Genomic DNA, 12,780 nt, shown 5'->3' with positions numbered 1-12,780 from the left:
TTGGTTAGACGTGAGCATCCACTTGCTCTTGTCGTAAAAACGTCTAACGTCTATTATACGTGTATGTCTAACCGCGCAGGTTATAAACCAAGATACATAGACTTAGATGCATAGAGTGTGAGCAAAAATACGTCTAAGTACACGCTTTTTCTTTTAGACGACCTCGTCTAATAGACCAATTAAGGCCTTTCGTCTTAGTGTATCTTTATTTTCAAAAACATTTCTCCCTCTCATTTTGTGCATGCACAAAGTGAATAAACAAATGTTTTGAGGTCCTTAGGATCAAAAATAATTTTAACACATAAAAAACATTTAGTCTTTTGGAATGGTAGAGGTCATTGTTGATCTTCTAATATGTATACTCAAAAGAGTATTCTCCATGCTTCCTTCCTGCAGCCCTCCTGCATCACCTACACAAGAAACTATTTACAAACTTTGGTACCCATATTTAATTGGTTCCTCGATCAATTAGTCCCTTAGAATCCATATCTGAGATATTCTAATGGATTTCCCAGTTTGTGTTGTGATTAATGCGTATGATTTTGACTTAGCAGATGCCTTCCTGCTAGCCACTGATCCCTTAGCTTTTGAAAAAGACTTTCTTTTAAAACTCCTTGACTTTGAGTCAGGTTTTAGGTTGCCAGGCCTGTTGGTTGTTTACAACTTATTTTTCAGCCAGCTGACAGTCCGCGGAACATAAGTTATTTCATTTTTAAAAACTACTTCCTCATGAATGGGAACAAATTCAATATCAGTTAAACTCCCTTTAACAAAGCTTATTGGCTTAAGCTTGTCATTTAATGAGTTTGACCTTTTGCAAGACCGGTTTGGGTCATTGCCATCAAATCCTAACCAGATCTAGATCCAGCAGGTTTGAACATGTTGATCTAATATTTGACAACTTCTCCAGACCTTGTCCATGCACTGACAACATAGTTTAGCCTCTTATTTTCAACAGAAAGAGTTTGAATATGTTCTTTGAACATGTCATTCTCGGATGAGATATCTACTACTTTCTTTTCAAAGACATTTGAATCTTCAGTTTGAGATAAGATCGGTTGAGATACTTTAGGTGGCGATTTTGTTTCATTTAGGGATTCTGCTAGCTTTCTGTACTTTATGACCATGTCATCTAGTGCAGCTACCAGTTGTTCCCTTGAAAACTTTTTAGAAGAAAAGTCAAATACTTCAGTTTCTTGAGTCTCTTTGTCATCTTCTCTTGCCATGAAGCAAGCCACTTCTTCTTCATCACTATCACTGGATGAGAAGTAAGAATCACGGTGGTTTCTTTTGTTCTTACCGTCTCCTGCCATAAGAGCCTTCAGCTCTTTTTCTTCATCCTTCTTATCTTCACGCTTAGGCTTCCGTCATTCCGATTGGTAATGACATGCAATTCCACAGTTATAACATTTAACATTAGCTTTGGATTTGGATTTCTTATTATCATTGGAATTTGAAGAGCTTGAGTTAGAGGAAGAGCAGTCACCAACGCTTTGGCAATGATAATAGATGTGGATTGATCTTCTTCAATCCTATAGTTCAGCTCGAAATCGTAGGCCTTGAGATCAGTGAACAGGTCGAAGAGCGAGATCTTGTTGGGGTCTTTGGATTCCCTCATACCCATCGTCTTTATGTCCCATTCCCTCGGAAGAGCACGCACGACCTTAATAGCAAGCTCCCTGTTGATATAGGTCTTGCCAAGGATAAATTAGGAGGAGACAATCTGGTTGAATCTGGTGTTGAACTCGTTCATTGTTTCACCGGGACACATCTTGAAACTGTCAAACTGTTGAGTGGCAACCATGATCTTGTTTTCCTTGGTTTTCTCATTGCTCTCACACAGTTGGGTGAGTCTGTCCCAGACCTCTTTAGCAGTATCACACTCGATGATGTAGTTGAACATGCTATCATCGAGAGATCTATACAGAACATCTAGGGCCATGTTGTTGAGGTTGTTCTTCCTCTTGTCTTCACTGGTCCATTCAGATTTCTCCTTATCGATCTTGATAGGACCATCTGTGATGACACTCCACATATCGTCATGAAGAGAAGAGAGATGAGCACGAACTCTCTTCTTCCACACGATATAGTTTTCTCTAGAGAATGTGGGGATATATATTCATCATCAAAAACGATTAGACGGCATAGATTGAGTTTTATATACATTCATCATCAAAATTCCAATAGTCAAACTACTTTGACACTTAGTCAAAATAATTTGACCCAACAAATATATTCTCAAGATCCCTCTATAATAAAGCTTTCTTCCTTTCGATCCTCCCTCATTTGCATCTAGATTCTTGTGAGGCAAGCATACGAACCGTCGAAAGTAATCACCTCCTTACATAACCTTTATAAAGTAGATACGAAAGAGACTGGTGCTTGTTTGATAATTATCTCCATTTTTCTCATTTTCTTCTTCACTTTACCTACAAAATAAATATGAACTACAAATTAATTAAACAAAGATGATGATTTGTTTGGTTATTTTGTTTTATTTTCTTTGTTTCTTATTTATTTATTTATCAAATAGATATATTAAAACATGATATTAATTTATTTAATTGTCCAAAATTTAATTATTTTGGAGTCTGTTTGATACAATATCGTCTCCAAATTAATTATTTATTGTAATCTAATGCAATGAGCCAATATAAGAATATGTTTATTAAATAATTATTTGGCTCATAATATTAAATTTATAAATTTAGGGTGTCAAAAATAGATGTTTATAGATTGCTCCTCTTCAACAAAGTTTGGAAATAACAATGGAGTTTTAGAAACATGTCCGTGCTGATTTTCTATATAATTTCATTTCGATGCAAAGGGCATCAATAAAACACTCGAATTCGTGTTCTCGCGACTATTTTGAAATTTTTTTTTGTAAAAGAATTTTTTCTGCTGAAACCTTATTTTTAATGTCTTAAATCAAGTTTTTACTTTGCGCCACATTTCAGAATTTTATTCCGCTTCACTTGTACTTTGTTTAATTGGAGATACTCTTCATTATTCTTGGTTAGAGAGCTCTTATTATACTAGGGGTACTATATGGTAATACCGGTACACTCGCATTGTTCTTGGATAATCAAGACGCGAGTCTCCATGATATCAAGTGGTGATTTCAATATCTCATCCACTTTGAGTATTATTATTATTTTATGTGGCAACCTCATATATATAATAGAATCAATACACTTACGCTCTTGCTTTTAGCAATCAGAACGAGAGTATAAGTTAACAATAAGTGATGATTTCAATATCTCAATCATGAGGTAAACTTTATTTCTCTTTTGTAAGTGGAATATATATATCTAACAAAATCAATACACTCGTGTTCTTGACTTTGGACAATATAAAAATAGTCTAAGTGAACATGTATTATCGATATCAATGTCTTAACCTTATGACTACATTGACTTTTATTTTTCTCAAACTCGAGTTTCATGTCATCTTCCATTTTGAATCATTTTTTAGAAGTGGAGCAATTTTGTTTCCATGTGTGTAGACATTATTATTCACAACCCAATTTTATAATTTATATATATATATATATTAATAAATTTCGAGCCTATTGTTGTATAAATTCCATAAACGAGTTTATTGCGCGGTATATAAAATAAATAATTATTTTTTGAGATATACAGATTTATGTTCTTATATCTTCATTTCAAACCCTAACCCTAAATAGATTTATGTTCTTTTATCTTCATTTCAAAACCCTAAATATGTTCATGCTCTTATTTCAATTATCTTCATTTCAAACCCTAAATCAATTTAACATGTTCTTATTGTTCATATTGGTTCATATTTTGTTCATCTTATTGTTCATATTGGTTTTTCCATTAGCTTGTTCATATTGGTTTTTCCATTAGCTTGTTCTTATTGTTCATCTAGTTCATATTGGTTGTTCATCTCTTCGATGATGCTATTTGCAGATTATGCTCTGAATCGGTTCCGTTTCAGGGAAGATTCGTGTGATCTCGCGAAACGGCACGGTGGTCATGCGAAGCAGCACGGTCGTCATACGAAGGCCCATCGCGTTACGTGAAGCGGCTCGGTCGGCACGCGAAGTCGCGAAGTCGGCACGCGAAGCGCCACGGTCGGCACGCGAAGCGGCGTAGTCGTCACGCGAAGGAACATCGCGTTATGCGAAGCGGCACGGTCATCATGCGAAAGTCCATTGCATTACGCAAAGGCCCATCTAACTCGGATTTTGTTTCACCTTCTGACTTAGATTTTATTGGAAGTTTCGTTGTTCAATGTTCTTTGCATCTTTTGATATTCTAAGATTGTCTAGAAAGGCAACTGTTTAAGATGATTAATAATACACTTGTTTCTGTTGTATCTTTTTCACTGGTTTTAGTGGATAATTATCGTTGGATTATCTTAAATTTTGTTCTTTGTGACCATTGTTTTTTGAGCAATTTATAAGGTCGTGATGTTTCCAAATAACTTTAATTACTGTAAGTTATACATTCTTAATTCAAAAATGAGATTTACACCTATAGACTAAGACGAAAACATAGTAGAGAAAAGATGGATAGAGTTGAGGATATAATGTTTGTTCATAATATTCAGCATAACCCTAAACCTATCCAAATTAAGGTTTTTAAATACTAAGTAAACTCTAGCAAATGTCTCAACCATAGTTAGGAACTTAACTGATAATGTAAGAAAGACAAATGGAACTGAATATGAGGAAATGACAGATTCTTTAATCAAACAAAACAAAGAAAATCATTCTTCATTCAGCTGAAAAACAATATGAATCAAATTTGATGTTTTACACAAATCTAAGTACAACTCGGTGCCGCGCGTGACGATCGTGCCGCTTCGTGTGACGACCATGCCGCTTCGCGTAACGCGATGGGCCTTCGCATGACGACCGTGCCGCTTTGCGTGTCGTTTCGCATAACGTGATTGGCCTTCGCATGACGACCGTGCCGTTTGGTGCCGACAGTGCCGCTTTGCTTGTCGACCGTGTCGCTTTGCTTGCCGACCGTGTCGCTTCGCGTAACGCAATGGACCTTTGCATGACGACCGTGCCGCTTTGCGTGACCACCGTGCCATTTCGTGAGATCACACGAATCTTCCCTAAAACGGAACTGATTCAGAGTATCATTTGCAAATATCATCATCGAATAGATGAACAATCAATATGAACCCAGATGAACAATAAGAACAAGTTAATTGAAAAACCAATATGAACAATAAGATTAACAAAATATGAACCAATATGAACAATAAAAACAGGTTAAATCGATTTAGGGTTTGAAATGAAGATAAAGGAAATAAGAACATTAACATATTTAGGGTTTTGAAATTAAGATAAAAGAACATAAATCGATTTAGAGTTTGAAATAAAGATATAAGAACATAAATCTGTATGATGAACACATGATATTAAAACGGGGGATTTGATCGATCTGTATAATGTGTTCCGCCGCCATCGTCAAAGAGAGAACAAAAAATAGAGAGAGAAAGGAAATTAAGGAAATGAAAAAAAATTGAATATTTATATAAAAAAAAAATCACTTCGCGAAGTCCCTTCGCGTTACACGAAAATGGTATTTTCGTTCAAAAAAAATAAAGTGGTCACCAGATCAATTAAAATTATCGAGTGACCACGGATGCAAATAGAACAATTATTAGGGTCATTTCGTCAAATTTCCGTATTAAACTAGATTTAACTAATATTAATATATATATTATTATAAATAAATTTTATGTTTTTAAAATCGGGTATAACACAACTTATATAAATATTATAATATAACGTACACTTTTGACAAAATTTACGCCCACCTCAATGTTAATTCCTGGGTCCGTCGGTCATGAACTTATGAAATTGATCTACTTATTCAATGATGTCCTCCTGAAAATAGTTGAGGTACCTCCATTTGAGAAATGGTTAAATAGGAAACCCAAGATGTCTCATCCTTTAGATTTATCCTTTGAACATAAGTTTGAAGTTATAGCACATTTATTTCCTCTAACCATAGTTGATACTGAGACTGCAAACTGATTGAGTGGTAAATATCATAATCCTATACACTTGTCAATGTTTCATGTCATTTAATGTGTCTCTTTAGTGCACGTACATACCAGTACATACCAGTGAACAAAATGACTACTGAACCTAAAATCAAACATATATAAGGATGTCCTATATGACATTGTACAATTAAGATGATGCATTTATAAGTGTCAACAGATGAGCATCTCACATCCATATCCAGTATAAATCTGAAGAATTTATACAGAGTTCTGGTGTGACAGATGTCAGTTAAACTTTATAAACAAGATAAATATAGAACTTTGAATTCCCTATTATTATGTATTCTCTATAGTATCTCGTTCGTCTACATATAACAAACACAAAGAGCAAGGATTTTCTACTCACAAATTTCTTTATGTCCTTTACAAAATCAAAGTTATAACCATGTAAGCCTAGATAGAAACAAAGGAATGCATTAGTTCCTAAGAATGTGGAACAAGTTGGGCTATAAGTTGAAATAGATAAGTGATATCATTACTACCTCCAACAATCTGGCTGTCTTCCATTCCATTTTGAAATCATTTGCCTCCAATCTCGAACAGCCGAGTCACAGCTATCAAGAAACAGCTCTAAGAATTATGAGCAAATACCCCATACATGATGAAGTCCTCGTGTGCGAGTGGAATCAAGTGATCATCATCCCATTCATTGCGATATGACTCTGGACGGTTATTCTTGTTTTTGCTAGCCAAAGCATACATCTGTTTTCTCCATTCCTCAGATGGTGGGCATCCACATTGCTTGGCCACCCAATCATTATATTCAAACTACAAGCACCCAAAATTTTCAACATTTAAAGAGGAATATAACTTTACCATAATTGGCCCATTTTATTTATTACGCATCAAGGCAATGAATGCATGTTAGATTCTAACTAATTCCGACAAAAATGCATAACCTGAGAATTAGCCATGTTATGTGTGTATCGCTTTGGAATGCCAGACTCTTCCATCCCTCTATAAAAAGCTTCAATGTCAGCCATCATCTCCTCATTTGCAGGAAGTAGAATTCGACCAGACAAAACACCAGATATCCACTTGCTCTGTAACTCAAACTGAGGTAAAGGCACAACCTGGAAGCACACAATTAAATTAGAAGTTATATCATCAAAAAGATCATGGCAAATGTAGAGAAATGGTGCCACCTTCCATGGCAAGCCGACGTAAGAGAGCCATGGGGCCAAACTTGGCGGAAAAACATGCTTATATAGTGGTCCGACACGGTTATCATCTACTGTCACCTTCCCATTAGTATGAAGGAAGGGAAAATGGAACTTGTACCTGAATGAATACAAGGAAAATATACCAATTTCAATTGCATGGACCTTTTTTTAACAAAACCAAGTTTCTTATCGGCTCTTATAAATATGTGTCTCATCTTGTTAGAGGTCCAACTGATTGCAACAATATCACAATTCAACTCGATCTGGCCTCATGACTTTGGCAACTTCTAGTGCTTTTTTAACTTTAATTGACTTTTAGACAAAGACTCCCATGATATCGCGTGATTTCTTCAAACCCCAATCTGCTTACCTAGAGTAGACTTCATTTATCCTGTTTTGAAAAAGGTCCATGCAATTGACATACAAACCTATTTTTTCATGCTTAGTTGTTGGATTGTGGATTTCCAGTTAAACAAAGAATAAACAGGAGGTGGAAACTCACCCCGTACAATGCAGAATAATGTCGGCAAGAACTCTAGTCCCATCTTCAAATACCACAAAACCATCTTCATGTACGCTTTTAATCTGCAGAAATTGCGGCGTTCATATGGGCTGTATTTTTCTTTCTAGCATTGAGCTATTTTTTTTTCTATATATCAGGCAGAAACAGTAACTGAATAATGAACATGAGTTCTTGCGCTTTACCATTGAGCTAAATGAGTCTACAGAATCACGGAAACAGAAGTAGAAATGTTTTCATTGTCCCATAAAATGAATCATTACCATAGGATGAAGCCACATGTTATCGTGAGCAGCAATCTTTCCTGGATTCTCATTGCCAAGAGATCGACAAGCAATGTGGACTTCTTTAGCAACTCCTGCAATATCTCTAGAGATATCCACAGCACTTGCAGCACTGCCAATTAGAACTACAACCTGGTTTAAGTAAGAAACAAACAAGTGAACTTTCTTCCTTTCTTGGATCCAAATTATTATAGAATCAGATTAAACATACTTGACCTCTATACGGTTCAGGAACACGGTAATTGTGGCTGTGAATCTGCTTTCCTGGCCATGCCTCGATGCCTAAAAAGCAGCAAAATAATGTCAATCTCAACTCTTTGATTTTTCATCTTCATGCCCATTAACAAGTACAAATCCATAAATTGTAGGAACAGATACTAATAGTCTACAAGTTAAACCTCTTACAATAAATAAATAGATTACCCAACAATTCTTTTCTCTGTTGATTGTTCAAATTTCTATTAAGAAAGAAGTCGAAAACATTAATTTTACATTTTAGTTCGATCATGGAAAATAATTACCTGTAATATCAGCTGATCGGGGCTCTGTGTAATGGCCATTGCAGATAACCACAGCATCATATATCTCATCCATATTCTCTCTACCCGTCCTCGATTTCACATTCCACTTCCCATCTTCAACTTGCCCAACGTACGACACCTCGGTGCCGAACCGAACCAGATCACTGATTCCGAATTCGGTGGCGAAATCCGTCAAGTAATCGAGCACTTCTCGGTGACCGGGGTATCTCCTCGAATCCCGTGATGGTTTATTGCTAGCAACAAAAGGGTAAGCTCGATAACCCATCACTTCTCGAGGAAGATTTGTTCGTAGCGACTTGTAAAGGCTGCTGCTGACGACGGCACGAGAGGGGTCAACTCCAATAGGGTCGGATTCAGTTGCCGGATTATATACCCAGGTGCCACCAACCCGAATTTCCCTCTCGAAGATGACGACTTTATGCCCCTCTAGCCGAAGCTCGCGGGCGGCGACCAGTCCGGCAGCGCCGGCGCCAATCACGGCGACGTTTCGGGAGAACAAGGAGGGTATCGGTGGTAGTTCGATATTCATCGAATCCAATGGAAGGGGGTAGGAATTGGATTTTGATTTGTAGTTTTCTGATTTCTCGATGTAGAGCTCTTTCTAATTCTTGTATTATTTCTAGCCAGAAAATAAAAAATAAAAAAAATAAAAATATCTTGTATTAATATTTACTCGAAGTAATGATATATTTGGATTTTGTTGGTAAAATAGTGAAATTTGATGAAAAGAATAACTTATTTATATCCGTGATCATTTCTTAATAAAAATCGTCTAACTTGGACTTTACGACTGATTTTTTTATATAAATATTTAAATTTTTTTCATTTAGTCATTTTTCTTTCTCTCTTTTCTCTCTCTTCTCTCTCTTCTCTCTCTTATGACGAAAATCCGTTCTAATATCAAGTGATTGAATCGATTTATGTTCTTATATTCATTATATTAATCTTCAAACCCTAAACCATGAGATTTTCTTATTATTTATCTTATTGTTCATCTTGTCGATGATGATATTTGCAGTTAATAATGCTCTGATTCGGTTCCACTTTAGGGAAAATTCGAAACGCCTTCCCGTTTCGCGAAGGGCCTTCCCGGCCTTTTAAGTGAAACTGTTTCCTTTGGTTGAAACGCCCAATGATCTAAAGCCCTAGGAGTTTGTGTATCAAGTTAGGTTCACCAAAGAGATATTCATGGATTATTGATATTCTTCCCCCCTTTATGATTCTTTCCTCAAAATTTGCTATAATATTGTCTTTATTAGAAGGCATCGAGTTGTTGGGAAAGACGAACAACCGGGTATATCCGTGCAAAATATTGAAAGTTCTTGATGTAGATGGAAAAGTTGAATATGAAGTAAAATGGCTGGATAAAGATAAAAAGACAGTTGTTAATGACATTGTTAATGACATTGTTAATGACATTGTTAATGAAGAAGTTTTAATAAGAAGAAAGCTGCCTTTTACCAGAGATATTCTCAAGTCATTCATTAGAGAATCTACATATCGAAGTGGTCCTTGGGTCATACATGATAACTTAGCGAAAATATATGGCATTTCATCTTATCCTCCCCCAAGAGTTGAAGTATATAGTCAATCACTTTTAAGATTGGACATCCAAATCTAACATTGATGAGTAGCTTTTGCTTTCCAATTCATAGAATACTTGAAATAGTAACACTAAAAATGTAGCTCGTCCATGACGAGATGTACTTTCACCTCGTTCTTGTAATACCTTCACATGAACTGGTGAAGTTATTTCCCTTGCAAGATAAACTGAGAAACATTTGGATGGTGGAGGCATATACAAATAAGATTTTATGAGGCAATAAACCATTGAAATATTTTCAAAGGAATGATCCAATATTAATTCGAGTAGACAACTAATTTGAATTAGTAATGTATCAGGGGAAAATTTATGAGGCATAAATGCTTATATGAATTTATATGAGCATCAAATGAAACGCTTCACGTGAAGGCCTATCGCGAAACGTGAAGACCCTTCGCGAAACATGAAGTCCTTCGCGAAATGTGAAGCCCTTCGCGAAACGTAAAGCCCTTCGCGAAACGTGAAGTCTCATCAAATATGAAACCAATATGAAAAAAAAAATGAACAAAATATGAACCAATATGAATAATAAAAACATAAATTGATTTTAGGGTTTCACATTAAGATAATGCAAATAAAAACATAAATCGATTTAGGGTTTGAAATGAAGATAATGGAAATAATAATAAAATAAATCGTTTTAGGGTTTTGAAATGAAGATGATGAAAAAAAGAATATAAATCAATTTAGGATTTTGAAATGAAGATGATGGAAACAAGAACATATTGATCTGTATGATGAACACATGATATTATAACGGTATCGATCTGTATGATTTGTTCCGCCGCTCCAACTGCCCCCGCCTCTAAGAGAGAACAACGAGTAGAGAGAGAAAAGAGAGAAAGGAAATGAAAAAGTGAAAAAAATTGAGTATTTATATAAAAACTTTTCCAATTCGCGAAACGCGAAATTCTTTTGCGTTACACGATAAGGGTATTTTCGTCCAAAAAAAATAAATTGGTCATCAAAGCAATATAAATTAGCGGGTGACCACGGATGCAAATATCTCAATCTTTAGGGTCATTTCGTCAAATTTCCCGGTAAAATATGACGTGTCAATGAAATAAATATTTTTTTATTTTCAATCAACTCATGCATCACATATTATCTCTACAAAAATTAGAACATAATAATGAAAATTTAAAATATGGTTGTTGAAAACAGACCAGTAAAATAAAAAAGTGGAAAGGGAGAGACCGAGACCGAGGAAATTACTTAAAATCACTTTATTAATTTTTTTAAAAATAAATAAAATATAAATTATTTTATTTTTTCAAGTTAATCAAAATTATGTTATTCCTTTTCAAAATTCCATTTCATTCTTTAGCAAAAAAAAAATATTAGAGTGGATGATTAAAATTAGAAATTAAACATTTTTCCTTGAAAGTACTATATTTGGTTGTTTACATTATTTTCAAGTTAATTATAATGATTAGAGTGGGTGGATAGAATATAGCATGTTTTCTCTTATCTATCTCTCGTTATTCTATTTTCACTCTCAATGAATTAACTCTTAGCTTAAAAAATTAAAAATAATTGAAGGATACTTATCTATATATATAATGATGCTTAATTTTAAAAGTGTCCGGATTGCCGGGTCGAGAACTATGGTTAATTTGAATATATATGTGAGAGTAAATGGACACTTGGGTCGGATTGAGGGTTGACCCGCTTATAAACTTAAAACGGTTAAAAATAAAATTAAAAATACTATAGATATGATTCGAACTTGCAACCTAACAAAACAAGTACAACCATTTAACCAACTAGACTAATAACACTTTATATTTTAAATTCAACACCAAATTTGATGAACGCGAGACATTTTAAAAATATAAGTTGAACTTTTTAACTAACTAATCTATATATATAATGATGCTTAATTTTTAAAGTGTTCGGATTGCCGAGTCGAGAGCTGTGGTTAATTTGGATATATATGTGAGAGTAAATGGATACTTGGTCGGATTGTGGGTTGACCCGCCCATAAACTTAAAACGGTTAAAAATAAAGTTAAAAATGTTATAAGTATGGTTCAAACTTGCAACCTAACAAAACAAGTATAATCCTTTAACCAACTAGGCTAATAACACTTTACATTTTAAATTCAACACCAAATTTGAGTAACGCGGGACATTTAAAAAAATGAGTTCAACTTTTTAACTAACTAATCTATATATATATATATATAATGATGCTTAATTTGTAAAGTGTTTGGATTGCCGGGTCGAGAACTGTGATTAATTTGGATATTTCAACACCAAATTTGATAAACGCGTGATATTTTAAAAATATGAGTTCAACTTTTTAACTAACTAATATATATATATATATAATGATGCTTAATTTTTAAAGTGTCCGGATTACCGGGTTGAGAACTGTGATTAATTTGGATATTTATGTGAGAGTAAATGGATATTTGGGTCGGATTGTGGGTTGACCCGCTCATAAACTTAAAACTGTTAAAAATAAAATTAAAAATGCTATATGTATGGTTCAAACTTGCAACCTAACAAAACAAGTACAACCCTTTAACCAACTAGGCTAATAACACTTTATATTTTAAATTTAACACCAAATTTAATGAACGCGGGACATTTTAAAAATATAAGTT

At 34.6% G+C, this 12,780-nt stretch overlaps 1 protein-coding gene across 4 annotated transcripts; it reads right to left on the bottom strand.

Moving 5' to 3' along the window:
• Positions 1 to 5,820: 5,820 nt before the first annotated feature.
• On the bottom strand, positions 5,821 to 9,147 carry LOC124923656 (flavin-containing monooxygenase FMO GS-OX-like 4). 4 transcript variants are annotated; one of them, XR_007098256.1, is made up of 7 exons: positions 8,546 to 9,147; positions 8,236 to 8,306; positions 8,004 to 8,156; positions 7,723 to 7,805; positions 6,957 to 7,338; positions 6,540 to 6,825; positions 5,821 to 5,875 (listed from the first exon to the last, which is right to left on the bottom strand). XR_007098256.1 is itself a non-coding variant. In XM_047463621.1 (7 exons), the coding sequence occupies exons 1-7, from the start codon at positions 9,093 to 9,095 to the stop codon at positions 6,628 to 6,630; spliced, it is 1,365 nt and encodes a 454-aa protein (XP_047319577.1). In that variant the 5' UTR covers positions 9,096 to 9,147; the 3' UTR covers positions 6,296 to 6,627. The 4 variants fall into 4 exon arrangements, 2 of the variants coding, with proteins under 2 accessions (XP_047319577.1, XP_047319576.1); XR_007098255.1 differs by lacking the exon at positions 5,821 to 5,875 and adding an exon at positions 6,296 to 6,450; XM_047463621.1 differs by lacking the exon at positions 5,821 to 5,875 and having other exon boundaries at positions 6,296 to 6,825; positions 6,957 to 7,130; positions 7,203 to 7,338.
• Positions 9,148 to 12,780: the final 3,633 nt, after the last annotated feature.

This window comes from Impatiens glandulifera, chromosome 2 (genome assembly GCF_907164915.1).
Source record: "Impatiens glandulifera chromosome 2, dImpGla2.1, whole genome shotgun sequence".
Taxonomy (NCBI): Eukaryota; Viridiplantae; Streptophyta; class Magnoliopsida; order Ericales; family Balsaminaceae; genus Impatiens; species Impatiens glandulifera.
This window is presented reverse-complemented; position numbering and strand designations above follow the sequence as displayed.

Excerpts from the sequence above, each read along its gene's own strand:
- LOC124923656 (XM_047463620.1), bottom strand. The coding sequence starts at position 9,095 with ATGAATATCGAACTACCACCGATACCCTCCTTGTTCTCCCGAAACGTC. Across the intron at positions 7,339-7,722 it reads ATTATTCTGCATTGTACGGG|GTACAAGTTCCATTTTCCCT; the intron begins GTGAGTTTCCAC and ends GTATTCATTCAG. Across the intron at positions 6,826-6,956 it reads ATAACATGGCTAATTCTCAG|TTTGAATATAATGATTGGGT; the intron begins GTTATGCATTTT and ends GGGTGCTTGTAG.